Source organism: Schistocerca cancellata, chromosome 1, assembly GCF_023864275.1.
Source record: "Schistocerca cancellata isolate TAMUIC-IGC-003103 chromosome 1, iqSchCanc2.1, whole genome shotgun sequence".
Lineage (NCBI taxonomy): Eukaryota > Metazoa > Arthropoda > Insecta > Orthoptera > Acrididae > Schistocerca > Schistocerca cancellata.
In genome coordinates, this window is record NC_064626.1 from 952,246,351 (window position 1) to 952,264,480 (window position 18,130).

Here is an 18,130-nt window from a genome sequence, read left to right on the forward strand (position 1 = left end):
TGTTTTATACCTAATATGCAGTAGCATCTGTCTCTTTAGAACTTCTTTACAGTCACTGTATGTCATGGAGGATCCATCCCATCATGGACTACAAAGAACCCTGTTGGCAGAACATCCGCAACTGAGCATTATAGTAGAGGTTGAAAATACCGCTTCAGTTGTAAATTATTTTCACACGACCGGTCTCGGAGAGTTATAAGCCCATCATCAGATGCTGTAGCTGTGCTGTAGCCCCTGAGCGCCGCGTGTATCAGGATCGGTGTGCTGCCTATGAGCGCAGAGCAAGGAGTCATAGTTCTGCGCACATAGACAGCACAGCGCGCCTGGTACACGCGGCGCTCGGGGGCCACAGCACAGCTACGGCACCTGAGGATTGGCTTATAACATTCCGAGACCGGTCGTGTGAAAATAAAGTAATTTACAACTGCAGCGGTATTTTCAACCTCTGCCATCATGAACTGTTCTACTGGGTACTTATCTGTTCAGTGCTTGGTCAACTATTCATTTAAACTTGAGCCATAGTTCCTCTACATGTTCCTGTCCAAAGCTAAAAGTTTCAAGATCCTCGTTGAGATATGACTGCTTCTTTGTCTATTGCTGAACATATAAATCTTTCTACTTGCTTTTGGTTGCCCTTTGTGCTTTGGTATTCACTGTTGCTAGAGCTGCCTAATGATCATTGATTCCAGTTTCGATGTGGACTTCCTCATAAAGGTCAGATCTATTTGTTGCCGTTATATCTAATATACTGGGTGATTCAGGAGGAATGTCACATAATTTGTGACATAATTTTACATGTGGAAAATAAACCATAAAAGTAAAAAGTCCTATGAACCTGTGTCCGATTTTCAATCGTTACAAAACTGGAGAGGGCTGAAGACTAGACACATCTATGAACGGATATAAAGACAAGTGTGAATATTACTTACCAAAATGCTGTCTAGGCGCTGTGGTAGACAAAATAATGATGGTACAGACGACTGAACTATCTTACAAGAGGTATGAGTGTTCTCCAACATATGGCAAGACTGTGACGTCTCACTGAGGCAACGGCTGCAAGTGCACCTGGTGCGCAATCATGGGTTGGATCAGTGAGCAGTCGTGAGGCCGTGTGCATGTTATGCTTGATGTTATTTAATTGAGCAAGTGCATTGTGTCCATGAATATGAACACGCTGCACACACTGATCCCCGCAGAATACGCAGACAGGTATTGTACTGTATTGTACGGGACCTGTAATGGTAGGGCCCATACACCTGTGACAGAATGCCAGAGACGTTTCCCTGATTGATGAACCCCTGCCATGGATTTTCAAACCTAACGTGAATCCGGAATATTATCCAGTGAGCACGTAACATGAGAACGTGGGGCCGTCCATTCAGTCAAGGAAAGGGACGACTCTATTCCGAAAGCACAATGGAATCACACCACAAGTACACGGTGCATTAGCTGTCAGCTCGATATTCCCCAAACACGAGTCTGCGGTACCTTACATACAGTGCATGCAACGTCTGCATCCTGGTGACTCAGCAGACAGACAACAAATTTGATGTGACTTCTGAATGTCGACGGGATCCGGCTGCATACCCGGAAATTATTAGAAGACAACAAATTTGTGAATGGTTGGCTGTAGACACAGACGTCGTACAATACACTTTATTTACAGATAAGACTGAATTTACGCACAGTGGTATCATGAAACCAGCAGTTCTCATATATGGGCGATAGGGAACCCATATAACTCTAGGGAAACTAAATTCCAATTTAGGTTTTCAGTGAATGTCGAGTGCAGTGCGATTGATGACCTGCTGATGGTGCCTATCTTCTGCCAAATTGCATGACAGCCGCAGCATATGCCCATTTCCTGATAGAAGATGTGCCTGCACTTTTGGAAGACGTGACGTTAGAGCAGCGACGGCATATTTCCCTGCACCATGATCGACCACCGATTCATTGTACCAGACAAGTACCCCGGAACCTGAGTAACACATATGGCCGTGGCGGACTGGCCCACCAGACCACCCGACCTAACCCCAATAGACTTCTGTTTATGGGGCTGGATAAAGGGGATATGTAGGGTACGAAGGTAGATACACATGAAGAACGTGTCGCTCCCATCATTGACGCTGTTGCCCACATTAAAGCTCGCCGATATGACGTTCGATGTGCAACACAACAGCCCTCCAACGCATTGACAAGTGCCCTGAGAGGGGTGGGGGCATTTTTGAACACATGTTGTAGGATGGATCAGCCATTTGTCCAATCATTACACTATCAACCACAGAGCCCGCACGGCACTTCAATAAGTAATGTTCATACTTGTCTTCATTTTCTTACAAGCGTGCTATCTTCAATCCACTCCAGTTCCGGAACGATCGAAAATCGGACACATGTTCATAGGATTTTTTCGATTTATTTCTACATGGATAATCGCCTCACAAATTATGTGACATTCTTCCTGAATCACACCGTATTTCCATCATGAGTCAGGTTCTGAACTATGTGTTCTAGGTAATTTTCAGATAAGTCATTTAGTAAAGTTTCGCAATATGTCTGTCATGCCCACCGCAAGCAAAACTTGATTTTGCCCGTTTATTGGTAGATTTATAATGTCTTCAGTGATGATTACAGTATGTTCGGGCAACTTACGTACAAGTGAACTGAGGTTTGCTCTAAAGTTTTTGGTGAATCAAGAGCTGAGTCTCGTTGGGCAACAGAAGGATCCAGTTACTATTTTCTGTCCATTACCTTACCCAAAGAATCTCGCATGCAGCTTAAATTTCGATCTCGGTTGATTTGAGTTTCTTGTCTATTGCTTCAAATACAACACCTTCATTTCCTGTCAGCCCATACTGTCGATATACCAGTAAATTTTCCCCAAAAATCTCACTGCTATCAATTTCATGTTTCAACCAGCTTAGTGTTCCTAGTAATGGCTGTGAGCACTATGGGACCTAACTTCTGAGGTCATCAATTCCCTAGAACTCAGAACTCCTTAAACCTAACTAACCTAAGGACATCACAAACATCCATGCCCGAGGCAGGATTCGAACCTGCGACCATAGTGGTCACGCGGTTCCAGACTGCAGCCCCTAGAACCGCTCGACCACACCGGCCGGCGTGTTCCTAGTAAAATGTGAGCTTCAGTGTTTTTGAGTAGCGTTCGCACTCTGACATTGTTGTGCATGCTTCAACAGTTTACTGTTAGCATTTTAATACTCTCACCTGTGGGAGGCATTTCTTTGGATCTTACCCTGGAATTCAGAGGTTCCTACATCTATTGTTGTCTGGACTGGATGGAACCCTTGTATGCACCTCACACACAGTCAGCTACTGGGTTAGCTACTCCTGATGTGTAGTACACGTCTGACCCATTTAAACAGACCCTGCAACTCTCAACACTATGTCGCAAGTCTAGGAAGTCACAGCCTAACTTTTCACAGAACCCTCGGGGTATTTGGTTCAAGCCTTCCACTCGACTCAGAACCGAGGGACCACGATCTGTTGTGAGCACGATGCTGCAGATCACGAGCTTCGCTGGCTCTCTGTGAGTAAGGCTGATATTCTCGACCTTGTCTGCTAGTCGCTGGCATGATCCAAGTATGGCCTCGGAGCACAGACGACAGGCATAGTTCGTTGCAACGTGCGTCTGCCTAAGGAACTTCTGAACTGCCGACGATTAATGGACGCCTACCCGTTTGCAGTCGCTGCCCTTGACACGGGACACAGCAGGTTTCCCAACAGATGAAGCGAGCCTCACTAGAACAGTTTCGGTTTCAGTGAAGGACAGTTCCTCAGACCTGTTGGTTTGTTGGCTGCTGGGTACAATATCCTAAGTTCTCCCTGATGTGTTTCCTTGAGTCAGGACGCCTAGACCCACTACTGACACGCTACTCACAATCGAGCGGCCAGGTAACGATAGGGAGACAGTGTCCACAGGAGAGGATAGTACTCTAGCAGAACAGTGAATGTAGGAGAACACAAATTTGAGAGGTAATGATGTAAGAAAGTAACATCTACAGGAGCAGTTACGATAGCTAAGAGAAGCTACGAAAAGGAAGATCGTCGCAGTCACTTCGGTTTTTTTAAGCTAGAATTTTGCAAACTAGATTGCTACTTACAACTTTAGAATTCAAATATAATGGTAAACTTATACTAATATTTTGAAGGAATCATAACTTACACTATTCTGGAGCGCATCCATTGCTTTTCTACTACTTTCGTTTGTACTGTAGTCATGAACAAAGTCATAAAGAGTTTGTTTTAGAACAGCATCCGTATCACCACCGTATACAAAAGCAAGAACAGCAATTGCAATTTGCAGAACCAGTACTGTCAGGAGGAACACAGCATACTGAAAAAGATAGGTAAACAATAAAAATTAGTGCTTTTCCTTCTGTAGTCATATTTCCACAACGTACACATAAAACATTAACAAAGCAGATATTATAGGATATCAGTAACTAACGATTACTTCTTTTTTGTGGTGTACCTTTTGGAATACTTCATTACTTATCTACCATAATAAAAATTCCTTAACTGTTTTGCATTTTAAAAAAATGGCTCTGAGCACTATGGGATTTAACTGCTGAGGCCATCAGTCCCCTAGAACTTAGAACTACTTAAACCTAACTAACCTAAGGATATCACACACATCCATGCCCGAGGCAGGATTCGAACCTGCGACCGTAGCGGTCGCGCAGTTCCAGACTGTAGCGCCTAGAACCGCTCGGCCACACTGGCCAGCTTTTGCATTTAAAGTTTTTACGGTTAGTCCCTCTTGCAGAAAAACGAACGAGTGGACACGGACGCCAAACGGCATCAAGGGCCAAAAAGACAAATAAAACGTAAAGAAATCGGTATCTTCTTCATGCTAATAAATATCACTTTGGTGGCCGTTAGGCTGTACTGAATGTTTCACTTGTTATCTCTGTTTTGAAGTTTTATTTAGAAGCCGCGCGAGGTAGCCGAGGGGTCTAAAGCTCCTTACCACGGTTTGCCCGGCTTCCCCCGGCAAAGGTTGAAGTGCTCCCTCGGGCATGGATGTGTGTGTTGTCCTTAGCTTAAGTTAGTTTAAGTTAGATTAAGTAGTGTGTAAGCCTAGGGACCGCTGACCTCAGCAGTTTGGTCCCATAGGAACTTACCACAAATTTCCAATTTTAATTAGAATTATATTTCAGTAACAAATCTGTCATAAAATGGGAAAGGTGTCATCGCGGATCTATGAATTCAAGAATCTTTGAGCACATTTGTTTAATGTAAGGTTACCCAAAATTATTGGAATCGGAAACAAAATAGGATTTCATAAATGCGCCTCGGAAATTAAAATTGAAGAAGTCTGCAAGGACGATGAAATTCCTAATCATATGATCAACCATGTGAGTGGAGAAGTAACTGAACTAGTTTTGCTTATACATTTACAAACTGAAAACTTAGAAAGTATAGGATAACCCTATACTTGAATTGCGGCAAGGATGACCTGCATAACCAGAGACCAGTCTCTTTAATACTGGGTATCTCGACGATATTAAACGTGCAGTAAATTGAGGCATGTTTTTTTATTGTGGTCTTCAGTATGAATCTGGTTTGATGCTGGTCTCTATGACAGTCTGTATTGTGCAAGGGTGCTCATCTCTGCATAACTATAGCAGACTTATCCATTTGGGCCTGCTTGCCGTATTAAAACCTTAGAATCCGTCTACAGCTTTTGCCCACCACATCTCCGTCCATTACCCAATTCTTACTTCTTGATGCCTCAGGATGTGTCCTATCAATTTATGATCCCTTCTTTTAGTATGGTTAGCACAGTGGATTCGCATTGGGACCTTCCGACCATCCAGGACTAGGTTTTCGTTGATTTGCCTAGATTGCTCCAGGAAGATGTCGCCGTGGTTCCTTTGAAAAGCACACTACCGATTTCCTTCCTCATCCTTTCGTCATCGGCATGTTACACTCCAATCTTCCTTTTTTTTTGTCCTTTGGGTCATAAATTTCTTTTTACCCCAATTCGATTCACTACCTTCTCATCTGTTATGCGATCTACCCACTTAGTCCTCGGCATTCTACTATCGCACAACATTTCAAAAGCTGCTATTTTCGTTCTGTCCGTACTGCTTATCGTCCACATTTCACTTCCACATAATGTTACACTCGAGACGAATACATTCAGAAAATACTTCCTAACATTTCAGTTGATGAAATGGAATAATTGTATGGCATTAATGGACAGGAGACCCCATCTAGGGGTTGTCCGGACATCCGAGATACGTCTTTTTGACGCCACTTTGGCGACTTGCGATTCGTTGAAGGTGAGATGAAATGATTAGAATACAAACAAGCAATCTCCGAGCGAAGAAAATTTTGACCCGGCCAGGAAACGAGCCCGGTACCCCTTGATCTAGAGGTGGAGACGCTGCCCACAAGAGTATGATGTGTGGACTTAGTGCTAGCTTAGTGCTAGATAACAAGGTTGACAGGTGACAGCCGACACGTACGTAGATCCATGTGCCATCATGAGTACCATGAAATTACTATTCATGCGGTGTTGATATTCCGGTTTCCAAAGAGCTGTTAATCACTGTTTTTTTAAACTCGGTAGTTTATTAATCAGTTTATACAAAACCGCTAGCCAATCAGGAACACTTCTAGAACGAACGAATTTTTGGAGATATGTAATTTATAAATATCAATAAAAACGGCAACAGATGCTATTACATGTGGGTTTGTAACTCCACAAGTGGTTTCATTCTAAACGAACATCTTCGTCGTTTGTAACGGAACTGGCTCTTGTCATTTTTATTTACATTTCCATCATTCAGCTGTGCAGCCACGAAATTGTTAAAACGCTAGACCGGTAGCAGGAGCAATTTAATTCATATTAGATGTTTACAAATTTATTTTTTTCAGAAATGCTTTTCTTGCTATTGTCAGTCTACGTTTTATATCTTTTGTACTGGCTCTCATCAGCTATTTTACTGCCAGAATAGTAAAACTCACCTGCTACTTTCAGTTTCTCACTTCATGCTCTAACTTCCTCTGGATCGCTTGACTTAAGATTGCTCTAGATTACTCTTATTTTATTTTGTTGATGTTCATCTTGTAATCTGTTTTCAATACCCTATAAATTCCGTTCAACTGTTCTTTCAAATCCCTTGCCGTCTATGATAGGATTACAATGTCATCAACAAATCTTCAAGTTTCTATCTCTTCTCCATGGACTTTAATACCCTTTCCTAATTTTTCCTTGGTTTCCTGTACTGTTTGCTCACTCTAAAAATTGAATATCATCAGTGAAAAGCCACATTACATTAAATTACTTCTTCCTCAACAGCAGCTTTTAGGGAGTGCAGTACATTCTACGTTGTCAAAAACTTTATTTTTTTGAGTCTTCAATCTTCTGGCTGGTTTGGTGCGGCCCACCACGTATTCCTCTTCTGTGCCAAACTTTTAATCTCAGAGTAGTAATTGCAACAACCTCTCTATTCCTCTACGGTTTTTCCTCTCTACAGCTCCCTCTAGTACCATGGAAGATATTCCATGATGTCTTAACAGATGACCTATCATCCTTTCCCTTCTTCTTGCCAGTGTTTTCCGAGTGTCCCTTTCCTCGCCGATTCTGCGGAGAACCTCTTTATTCCTGGCCCTGTCAGCCCACCTAATTTTCAGCACTTTTCTGTTGCACAACATCTCAAAGGCTTCGATTTTCTTCGGTTCCGGTTTTCCTACATTTCATGTCTCACTACCATACAATGCTGTGCTCCAGACGTCCATTCTCAGAAATTTCTTCCTCAAATTAAGAACTATGTTTGATACTAGCAGACTTCTCTTGGCCGGGAATGCCCTTTTAGCCAGTGCTAGTCTGCGTTGTATGCTGTCCTTGCTCTGTCCGTCAAGGGTTATTTTTCTGCCTAGGTAGCAAAATTCCTTATTTCGTCCACTTCGTGACCCCAGTTCTGATGTTAAGTTTCTCATTGTTCTCATTTCTGTTACTTCTCATTACTTTCGTCTTTTTCAATTTATTTTGTCTATGTCCTGTACTCATTAGACTGTTCATTCCATTCAACACATCCTGACATTCTTCTTCACTTTCAATGACGATAACACTGTCATCAGCGAATCTTATCATTGGTAGCGTATCACTCTGAATTTTAATCCCACACTTGAACCTTTTTTTCCTTTCCCTCATTACTTCTTCGATGTATAGATTGAACACAAGGGCGAAAGACTATATCCCTGTCTTACTCCCTATTTAATCCCAGCGCTTTGTTCTTCGTCTTCCACTCTTATTGTTCGCTCTTGGTTCTTGTACATATCGTATATTACCCTTCTTTCCCTATAACTTGCCCCTATTTTTCTCAGAATTCCGAACATCTTGCACGATTTTACAGTGTCGAACGATTTTTCCGTGTCGATAAATCCAATGGACGTAACTTGATGTTTCTTCAGTCTTGCTTCCATTATCAACCGCAATATGAGAACTGTCTTTCTGGTGCCTTTATCTTTCCTAAAGCTATATCGATCATCACCAAACAGATACTCAACTTCCTTTTCCAATTCTCCGTGTAATATTCTTGTAAGCAACATGAATTCATGAGCTATTAAGCTCATTGTGAGATAATTCCCACACATATTGTCCCTTACTATCTTCGAAATTGTGCGGATGATGATTTTCAGGAAGTCTGATGGTATATCGCCAATCTCATACATCTGCACACCAATGAGAATAGTCGCTCTGTTGCCACTTTCCTTTATGATTTTAGAGATTTCAGTGGAATGTTATCTATCCCTTCTCCCTTATTTGATATTTAGTCGTCCAAACCTCTTTTAAATTTCGATTCTAATAATGGATGCCCTATCTCTTCCTTGCCGACTCCTATTTTTTCTTCTGTCGCCTCACCAGACAAGTCCTCACCCTCATAAAGGCCTTCAATGTACTCTTCTACATTTAGCACTAGAATTCCCACTGCACTCACAATGTTACCGCTCTTGCTTTTAGTTTCATCAAAGGTTGTTTTGACACTTATATATGCTGAGTCAGTCCTTCCGACAATCATTTATTTTTCGATATCTTCACTTTTTTATGTAGCCATTTCGCCTTACCCTCCTCGTTCATAAGTGACTTGTATTTCTGTATTCCTGAATTTCTCTGCACATGGTATTTCCTTCGTTAGTCGATCAACTGAAGCATTTCTTCTGTTATCCGGGGCTTCTTGGCAGTTACCTTCCTTGCACCTACGTTTTCGTTTCCAACTTTTGTGATTGCTGTTTCCAGAAATGTCCATTCCTTTTCAACTAAAGTTCCTACTGAGCTGTTCCTTACCGCACTGTCTACGACATCAGAGAACTTCATGCGTATCTCTTCATTCTTCAGTACACCCGCAACTCGCTTCCTTGTGTACTGACTCTTTCTGACTAGTTTATTAAACGTCAGCCTAATCTTCATCGTTACGAAATTGTGATCGGAGTCTACATGTTCTCCTAGGTACGACTTACAATCCAATATCCGATTTCGGAACCTCTGCCTGACTATGAAGTAATCTAACTGGAATTTTCTCATATCTCCCGGTCTTTCCCAAGTACACCTCCTCCTCTTGTAATTCCTGGACAGTATATTCTCTACTACCAACTTACATTTATTGCAGAACTCAATTAGCCTATCTCCCTTCTCAATTCTACTACCAAGCTCATGTTCCCCCGTTACCGTTTCTTCCACTCATTCCCCTACAAACGCCTTCCAGTCCCCCATGACATTTAGATTTTCATCTCCCTTTACGTAATGAACTACCCGTTCATTATACTTATACACTTCCTCTGTCTCTTCAGCTTCTGCTTGTGACGTCTGTACAAATTTCTGAACTATTCTTGTCGTCGCTGGTTTGCTGTCGATTTTGATGACAACAACTCTATCTCTAAAATGGTTCACAGTAACACATTCTCTGACCTACCTTCCTATTCATAACGGATTCTAGTCCCACTATACTATTTTCTGCTGCTGTTAATATTACCCATTACTCGTCTAACCAGAAATTTTTCTTCCTTCCATTTCGCTTCACTGACCCTCAATGTATCTAGACTGAGCCTTAGTATTTCTTTTTTCAGGTTTTGTAGCTTCCCTACCACGTTCAAACTTCTGACATTCCGCGCCTTGACTCATAGAACGTTATCCTTTCGTTGCTAATTCAATATTTTTCTCATGGTCACCTCCCCCATGGCAGTCTCCCACCGAATACGAATGGGGGCCTATGTGGAATCTTTTGGAGTGGAGACATCATCGTGACACTTTTTCAATCAGAAGCCACATGTTTCGTGGATATACATTATGTGTCTTTAATGCAGTGATTTCCATTGCCTTCTGCATCCTCATGCCTTTGATCATTGCTGACTCTTCCAGCTTTTAGTGGCAGTTTCACACTACAACGGCAAAATAGTGCCATGAACCTATGTCCACTCCCTCGTCCTCTTTGACAAGGCCGTTGACAGAATGACGGTCACCTGTTTAGCTGGAAGTCTTCGACAGCCATTGCTGATGAAGTTTCTTAAAAATATAAGAAGTTATTAGATTCGAACCTGGGATCGAGAACATTTTGTTTAGTAATCAAATACGGTACCCCCAGACCATGGTAGACGCCCCTGGACTCCGAGTAGATACGGCTCCCCCCCCCCCCCTCACCTTCATTTTTATAATTTTTAAATATAGTACTCCTGATATCATCCAACTAGATGTTAGGAATACACACAGTGTAATATTTGAACACCATTTTCCAGCTATCTGTATTTAAGTGTTGTGATTTCTTTATTTTTTGTACGTTATTATGAATGATATAGAATTTTGTAGACGGTATTCAGATTAATTAAAAACTAGTAAATTTGTTGTGGATTTTAAAAACGGGTGCGATATTAGGGCCGCGTCCTCAAAAACCGTGCTGCTAAAAAGGTCTCTGATACTCCACTAACTTAAAGCGAAACCTAGTAAAATCAGAGTGCCAAAGCTGGTATAGCAATAGTATTAGACAACAAGTTAGGAAAGCAAATAGGCAACTATGACTGCGTTTGTCAAATCAGAATTATGGTAAATGAAAAAATTAAGATATTGTAATTTAGTATTATTTGAGTATACAACGCCGACGAAGGAAAAAAGGTGCTTCAAGCTATGAATAGGAACAACTACGCAACAGCTAGATGTTGTATATGAGCAAAAATGTTCTCCGTTAAGGAAACAACCAAATTAAAATTAACGTGTAGATGAATTGCTACGGGTCACGCGTCATTTGCTTCATTGCTAGTTTCACTCTTGCAGATCTGAAACTTTAATATATTTTCATGAAAGATGGTATCATCAGATGTTCTCGTCTGTATTGTGTAACTAATAATACAGCAAACAATAAGCGACTTGTGGCGGTCTGTTTGCTGTAAATAAGTGCCGGGGTTTCGTTATATACAAGTCTCTGTTTGTCAGTAACTCGTTATTTAAAGACACTACGATTTAACGTACTATGACTCGTGGAGTTGGTGCATTGGCGAATTACTACCGTTCTCTCACATTAAAAGAATGCAGGAAACAGGAAATTACTGTTTTGCAACTTTATTCTTGCATCATGGAAATGATTTGCTTCCGGACGTGGCTGCCTATTCATATCGTGATATGCATAATACACTCTACACGTCCTAGCATTTTGTCCACGACAATTTATAAATAATCTGTTCAGGATATCCTTAAAGTTTTCTTGTGTTACAGAACTCGACTCTACATTCTGTTGTTATGTACTGTCCGCACCAAAGTAAGCAAGTAAGACTTTTGTACAGAATTGTTAACAACAATCTTGTCACATTCGGGTCAAAATGACAGGATCAGCTTTATGGTTAAATAAAATGAGATGTGCTCATTGTGTTGAAAGCAGTGAAACTGAGTAACATATAACATAAAATGCCATTAACTTTAGAAAACGTTAACCATTACCATGCACACTATTTATGTTCTTAGACAGCAAGCTCTGTAAACCATCTGCATGTTTGGGAAGAAGATCGAATCACTACCGTATGTTTCTCTGTACTAAAGAGGTTAGAAGTCACTTTCAAAAATTTGTTTTTGGTGTTCATCACATCTTGCCTGTTAATAGCACCCTATCAAGTTTGTGGCTCCTAAAATTAACTGTTTTGAAATTCACAGATAGGTTAAAACTATGTTACAATATGAATTAAAAATGGCAGTTTTCAGATATACCATTTATAATTGTAAACGCTTTATTTCTAAGTTGTATTGCAAGAGAGGGATCGGTATCATAGTAAAACACAAAATTTCACGAATAGCACATAGGTAGTTAGCACATTATAACTAATTTTGACGTACTTACCGTTGTGACCATACAATGACTCTCTCTGATTGCTCCGCAGCATCCATAGAATGAGATCACAAGAATAATACTGCCAATAACTATGAGTAGTATAGCAGGAGTATTTGTCTTTGAGTCAAGAACTTCTCCAATTTCACCAATTTGCAGCTTTATCAGAATCCCAATTGTCAGTAGGGCGATACCTGCAAGCTAAGAAAAAGACTTTTTCAGAAACACTATGTCACATGCCATTATTAACGTAACTGAGTTTCGAGAACTAGCTCGTAGAATATAATGAAGCCTGACTGACTTCTCAAAGCTTCCACAAAACTTGCTGATGTACATGAATATTATGAGTGAAATGTTATGATTTGTTGTTATGCAAGCACACGGAAGGGTAAGATTAGAGGCAAAAAATCAGACAACATTAATGTTGTAGCCCGTCGAACGGATTATCAACAAATGTCTCAATTTCCACTTCACTAGTCACTATAGATACGTCTACGATTTAAGCGACAGGATAATACTGTGATGAACGCTAGTGTAGAACATATTTCCATTTAAAGATGCTGAAAAACAACACCTTTTCTCTTGTCTCGAAAATAATGGTTTTCATTAAAAGATATATGCAGTATATTACAGAAGTCATTCAGTATTTTTCAGAATACAATTGACTTTTGTCTTCGAGAGAATATCTTGCAATAACTGAAACTTCTGGAAAACCTAAAGTTGAGACCAGAAAAGAGGCGTTTTTCTTCCGCTACCGAAGCGCTAACAATTGGTCCGGTATTGTAAGCACGAGAGCTTCTGTTGATTTTAAGTGAGTAGGACACCGCTACTGGATCGAAGCAGTGTGGTGGGCAGTGAATAGTGCTCGGATTCTTGTGTTGGTGGAACGTTGTCCTGTCTCGAACTCGTCCCCAACTGCACTCACTCAGTCACACTCTCCATTGCAGAATGAAAGTTTTATTTTACTTCAAATAAAGTCCGTGTGTCGCTCATAAATTTGACTGCGTATACTCTCATCGCCTGTACACTTTCACGGCAGAGGTTTCGCTGTCATTTTCAGGCTAATCTCTAGGAATCCTCTGATTTACTTTTTTCTTTTGGGGAGTTGGGAGGAGGGCGATAGGTCAACATTCTTGATACTGCTTTGATGAAGCCCGCCACGACTTTCCTGCGATAAGCTCTTCATCTCAGAATAGCAAATTCATCCAATGGCCTCGATTAATTATTTGTTGAACATACTCCAATCTGTTTTCTTTTACAGTTTTTGCCCTCTGCAGCTCCCTCTTGTGCTATGGAAGTTAGGGCCTGATGCCTTAACACGTATCCTGTCATCAAGTCCCTTCTTCCAAACAGTTTTTTCCAAATCTTCCTGTCCTCATCGATTTTACGGAGAGGTTGTTTATTTTTCTATGTTATCAGTCGACCTAATTTTCAACATCCTACTGTAACATGGCATATCAAATGCTTCGATTCTCTTTTCCTATTTCCGACAGTCCATAATTTGCTTCCGTACAATGCTGTGCTTCAGACGCCAATTTTCAGAAATTTCTTCCTCATATTAAGGCCTATTTTTGACGCTAGTAGACTTCTTTTAATTCCGTCTTTGTCTGGATTAGCCAGATTTTTACATCCTCCTTACCTCTTTCAAAATCCAAGAAACAGTATTCGCCAGGACAAACACCTGTCGCACATCATACAGGTATAAAATTTCTTCTACTCCTACGCGATACCTTCACACAGACAAACACGCCGGTCGTATAAGTACACATGATTTTTTCACAGATTGGTCTTATGAACATTTTCAATTCCCTCTGGTAAACAACAGGACATCTAGACTTAAAATTCACGAAGAGATTCACGTTTATCGCTTGTAGAGACGTTAACGACGTTGCCAGTTATTAAAACAAACAAATGGAAACCGTCACAGGAGGAGCTACGTGCAGATAACATTTTATGTGATCCTAGGATTTAGAGTTCCGCTGCAACGGACGAAATGGGCAAGCAACACCAGGGCTAGACGTCCGAAACGCGTTCGCAATCCTCGCTGCTGAGCAAGATATATTCCTTCAGGAACATGCAATTTGTCCATCTGATGCTTCCTCAAGAGAAGAAGAGTAAGGACTAGAATTTTTGAATACACACTGCCGTCCACCTCGGTAGCTGCGTGGTTAGCGCGGCAGATTGCTAACCGAAGGAGCCCGCTTTCGATTCCCGGCCGGGTCTGAGATTCTCTCCTTTGGAGGAGTGGGTGTCGTGTTGCCCTTACGTTCCCATCGTCTTAATGAAATTCCCTCAACTCTCTGCCGCGAGGGACCCAGAATTCCAGAATTTCTCCTGAGGATGACAGGTGGAAACTTGCCGAAACATTACTTCAAGACGACGCTGTTATTCCCATGAAAACCGAATAAGCTTTCTCTGCTGATACGGTAATGTACAGAGGTAAGTCATACTAATTTGGGAATTCGATCGGTAATTCTTAAATAATACTAATATGACCTTAATCTAAGAATCACATTGCATTTACCATCAGAACTGAATTTTTATACGCACAGTATGTTTAGGCAAAATGCCATCATCTGACAGACATAAAATGCAAACAGTTTAGGAAAGCACAAGAGCTATTTATGCTTTAGGTCTGCCAAGTGATGACACTTTGTCTAAACTAGTTGTACAAATAACAGTTCAAACGTATGCCATCTCTGGTGGTAAACACAACGTCGTTTTAAATTTCGTATACACTGTGGAACACAACTTAAGGAATGTTCAGGATTGATTATGATGATGGAAAAATCTGGATGCACACTGGCCAAATTCCAAACAGATAGTCGTTTAATGCAGTCCACACTACCAGAAGATACAGAAATGAGTATGTTGTGTTCCAAGTTACCCTGTTAATTACGTTGAAAAACATAGGATTATGTAGCTACCTAAGGATCACAGTTTTTGTGGGATTATTTCGCAGTATACAGCTCACACTCTTCCACAAGTCATAAAATGCGTTCGTAAAATCAACAAGCTGTTTGCGGAAGTTTTGATACGACTTTCTGACTATTCCGTTTACGTCATTCTTTCAGTTGTCAAGACGTGTAGCTCGTTTCATTGTTGTCCACACGATAGTTAAGTTCAGTATACAATTCACTGCAGACTGATAAGGCATGCACTAGCTAAGTGTCTAGGGGGAAGGATTGCTGTTAAAATCTATTGAGCTGAAAACATAAGAGACCTGTTACTGAATTTACGTACGCTCTGGTATGGGCTCGTTGATCATAGCAAGAGATACTGTCTCACAAACAAGGCATGATTTCCTACGGCCGTGACAACTAGCATTTTTGGCAAGGTTTTCGTCATTCTCGCTCCTTAGCTACTAGAATATAATCGAACGTTTGTCGTCTTGTCAAAAGTTTGGAATGCACAGTAAAGAAGCAAATATCACTGACAGAGTGGATGCAAAAAACAGAGAAGTACATTGGCTCTAAAAGTACGAATACTTACCACAAAAATGAAATTGAACAGGAAAAGGATGTACTTTACGATGGAAATAGCGCAGCCCATTTTGTTGCTTGTTGCTGTACCACGGACGGAAGTCTTACTGATAACGGAGTTGATCAATGCGTTATCCTATCTTATCTCTAGCCTCCGCCCCCACCACGTCTGTGGTTCGTGAAAATAACTTCGTACTTAGAGATACAGCGTTATATATGTTCAAAACTGCATGACAATCTTCTGTTATTCTGTTCTGACTTTACATATTTCCGGTGGTATATTTGTAGTTAAGAAAATCATAATTGGAAGCCAGTTCCTAAATCAAAACTACAGCTTTTTACTAATTCCCCTGAAAAAAGACGATAACGAAGTAATTACTTTATAATCCAAAGTCACACACATTAGCTCCCACACGTAAACATGAGCAGAGAAGAAGGTAATTATTATAATGGACCTCATGGAATTCTCCCCAGCGTCTGTACACATTTAAACTACAGATTATCAAATACTGTGTATCAGTAAACTCCTTTTTTTTTTCTTCTGCTAATATTAAGTAAACATACGATTCTGCAGAATTTCTCACCAACGATGCCTATCTTGACAGTGTGTAAGTTTATCAAAATTTTTTCGAACTCATCTCTGCGATCAGAAAAAAGCGTTTGACTGCATAAGCCATAATGCACTTATATATAAATTAAAATACTGTGGTGCCACAGGAAACTTTACAAAATGATTGAAACCCGATATCCCAAACAGGAAATAATTAGTACCAATAGGAAAGACCCTTACATTACGCTTGCAGTCGTCATCCGAGAAGGAAATAATTACGTGTGACTCTGATACCGTAGTAAGGATGTGACTGAGCGTCCATGAACCTCACAAACCTACCGCCCTGCCCCCCCCCCCCTCCCTCTCTCTCTCTCTCTCTCTCTCTCAAGCACATACACACACACACACACACACACACACACACACACACACATACATACACAGATAATAAATAACATCTGTCCCACAAGATTCCATCTTAGACCCATACATTTTCATGTGATTTATTGACCTTACTTCAATATTATTACTAGATGCAAGAACTGCTTTGCTTACAGATTATACAAACACTGCAATAAACAGATAGTCAAATGTAGTGGTAGGATCAGCTGTTATTGAAATTTTCGCATGTATTACTGAATGGTTTCTAGCCAGATATTTGCTACTAAATACTAAAACACATACTACAAGCAGTTCAGAACTTGTAAGAGGTTTCCACCTAACATACGTCTAAAATATATCGACAGGCGGGTAGAAGAGGTAGAAGAGGTCAATAGTGCTACGTTTGAGAATTACAGTCTGATAATAAAACTAAACAAATTGCCATATGCAAAATGGGTGTTATCAGAGATAGGTGATATAAAAATAAAAATAATCGTTGCATAACGTCGTATGGGATCATATTTTGGAGGCGTCTCCTCAAGCCAAACTAAAGTTTTCTTAGTCCAAAAACAATAAATACGAATTATTTGTGGTGTGAACTCGAAGACACTCAGCAGAGAGGTGTTGAAAAATTGGGAATACTAAACAAAGTAAGTTTTAAGAGGAGACTAAAGGATTTATTGATAAACAACTCTTTCTACTCCACTGACGAATTTGTTAGTAGAGCTAATTTCGTATATTAATGGTAGGCATTTTGTTAAATTTTACAGGACAGACAAAAACGGTAACTCAAAAAATATGTAAATTGATACAGATAATGTTGCTACTAGTGTAACTGTGTAATAGAAGCCTCATTATTGACAGATTGGGGATATCTATGCACTTTCAAATCGTTTTTTGATAACAGAATTACTGGCTTGTGGAATTACGAGGTTTCACAGACAAATAGTGTTACGAGGTTTTCATTGCCTGCCATCGATATACTATTAATAATATCAAATAAAGTGAGAGTCACGTAAATCCGATCTCTGCACATCTTCACTATAGCAATGTGATTTTTGTTAGTAAATGTTGTGAACTACTTTATGTTTAATGATGCATGGCTGTAATAGGTTAAGAGTTATTCTATGTCCTTCAGTGTATAGGCCTATATATTTACATGTTAGTGACCTACTTTGTCCCAGGACTGGTGGGCGCTGTTTTTGGTCTCATGACATACTTAATTCCTAGGACAGTTCAAATTTTAGCTCATGACTTAGTTAATTCCTTGGACACATCCGGGTTTTCCAGCTTCTGACCTGCTCAATTCCTGGGAAACATCTGACTTTCAGCCCACTGACGTCACAAATTGGTGTGAGAACGTGCTTTGTTTCCAGACA

At 40.5% G+C, this 18,130-nt stretch overlaps 1 protein-coding gene across 2 annotated transcripts in view; it reads right to left on the minus strand.

Annotated features, from left to right (window-relative positions):
* Nucleotides 1-15,924, minus strand: part of LOC126162774 (23 kDa integral membrane protein-like) — a 191,746-nt gene extending 175,822 nt beyond the window's left edge. For both annotated transcript variants that reach the window (XR_007535112.1, XM_049919480.1), the window contains exons 1-3: nt 15,831-15,924; nt 12,351-12,539; nt 4,184-4,354 (exon numbers count right to left, since the gene is read on the minus strand). Coding sequence is in view for 1 of the 2 variants with exons in the window: in XM_049919480.1 (XP_049775437.1) it covers nt 4,184-4,354; nt 12,351-12,539; nt 15,831-15,890 (420 nt within the window). In the remaining variant the exon portion in view is untranslated. The remainder of the gene's footprint in view (nt 1-4,183; nt 4,355-12,350; nt 12,540-15,830) is intronic.
* Between the last annotated feature and the right edge of the window lie 2,206 nt (nt 15,925-18,130).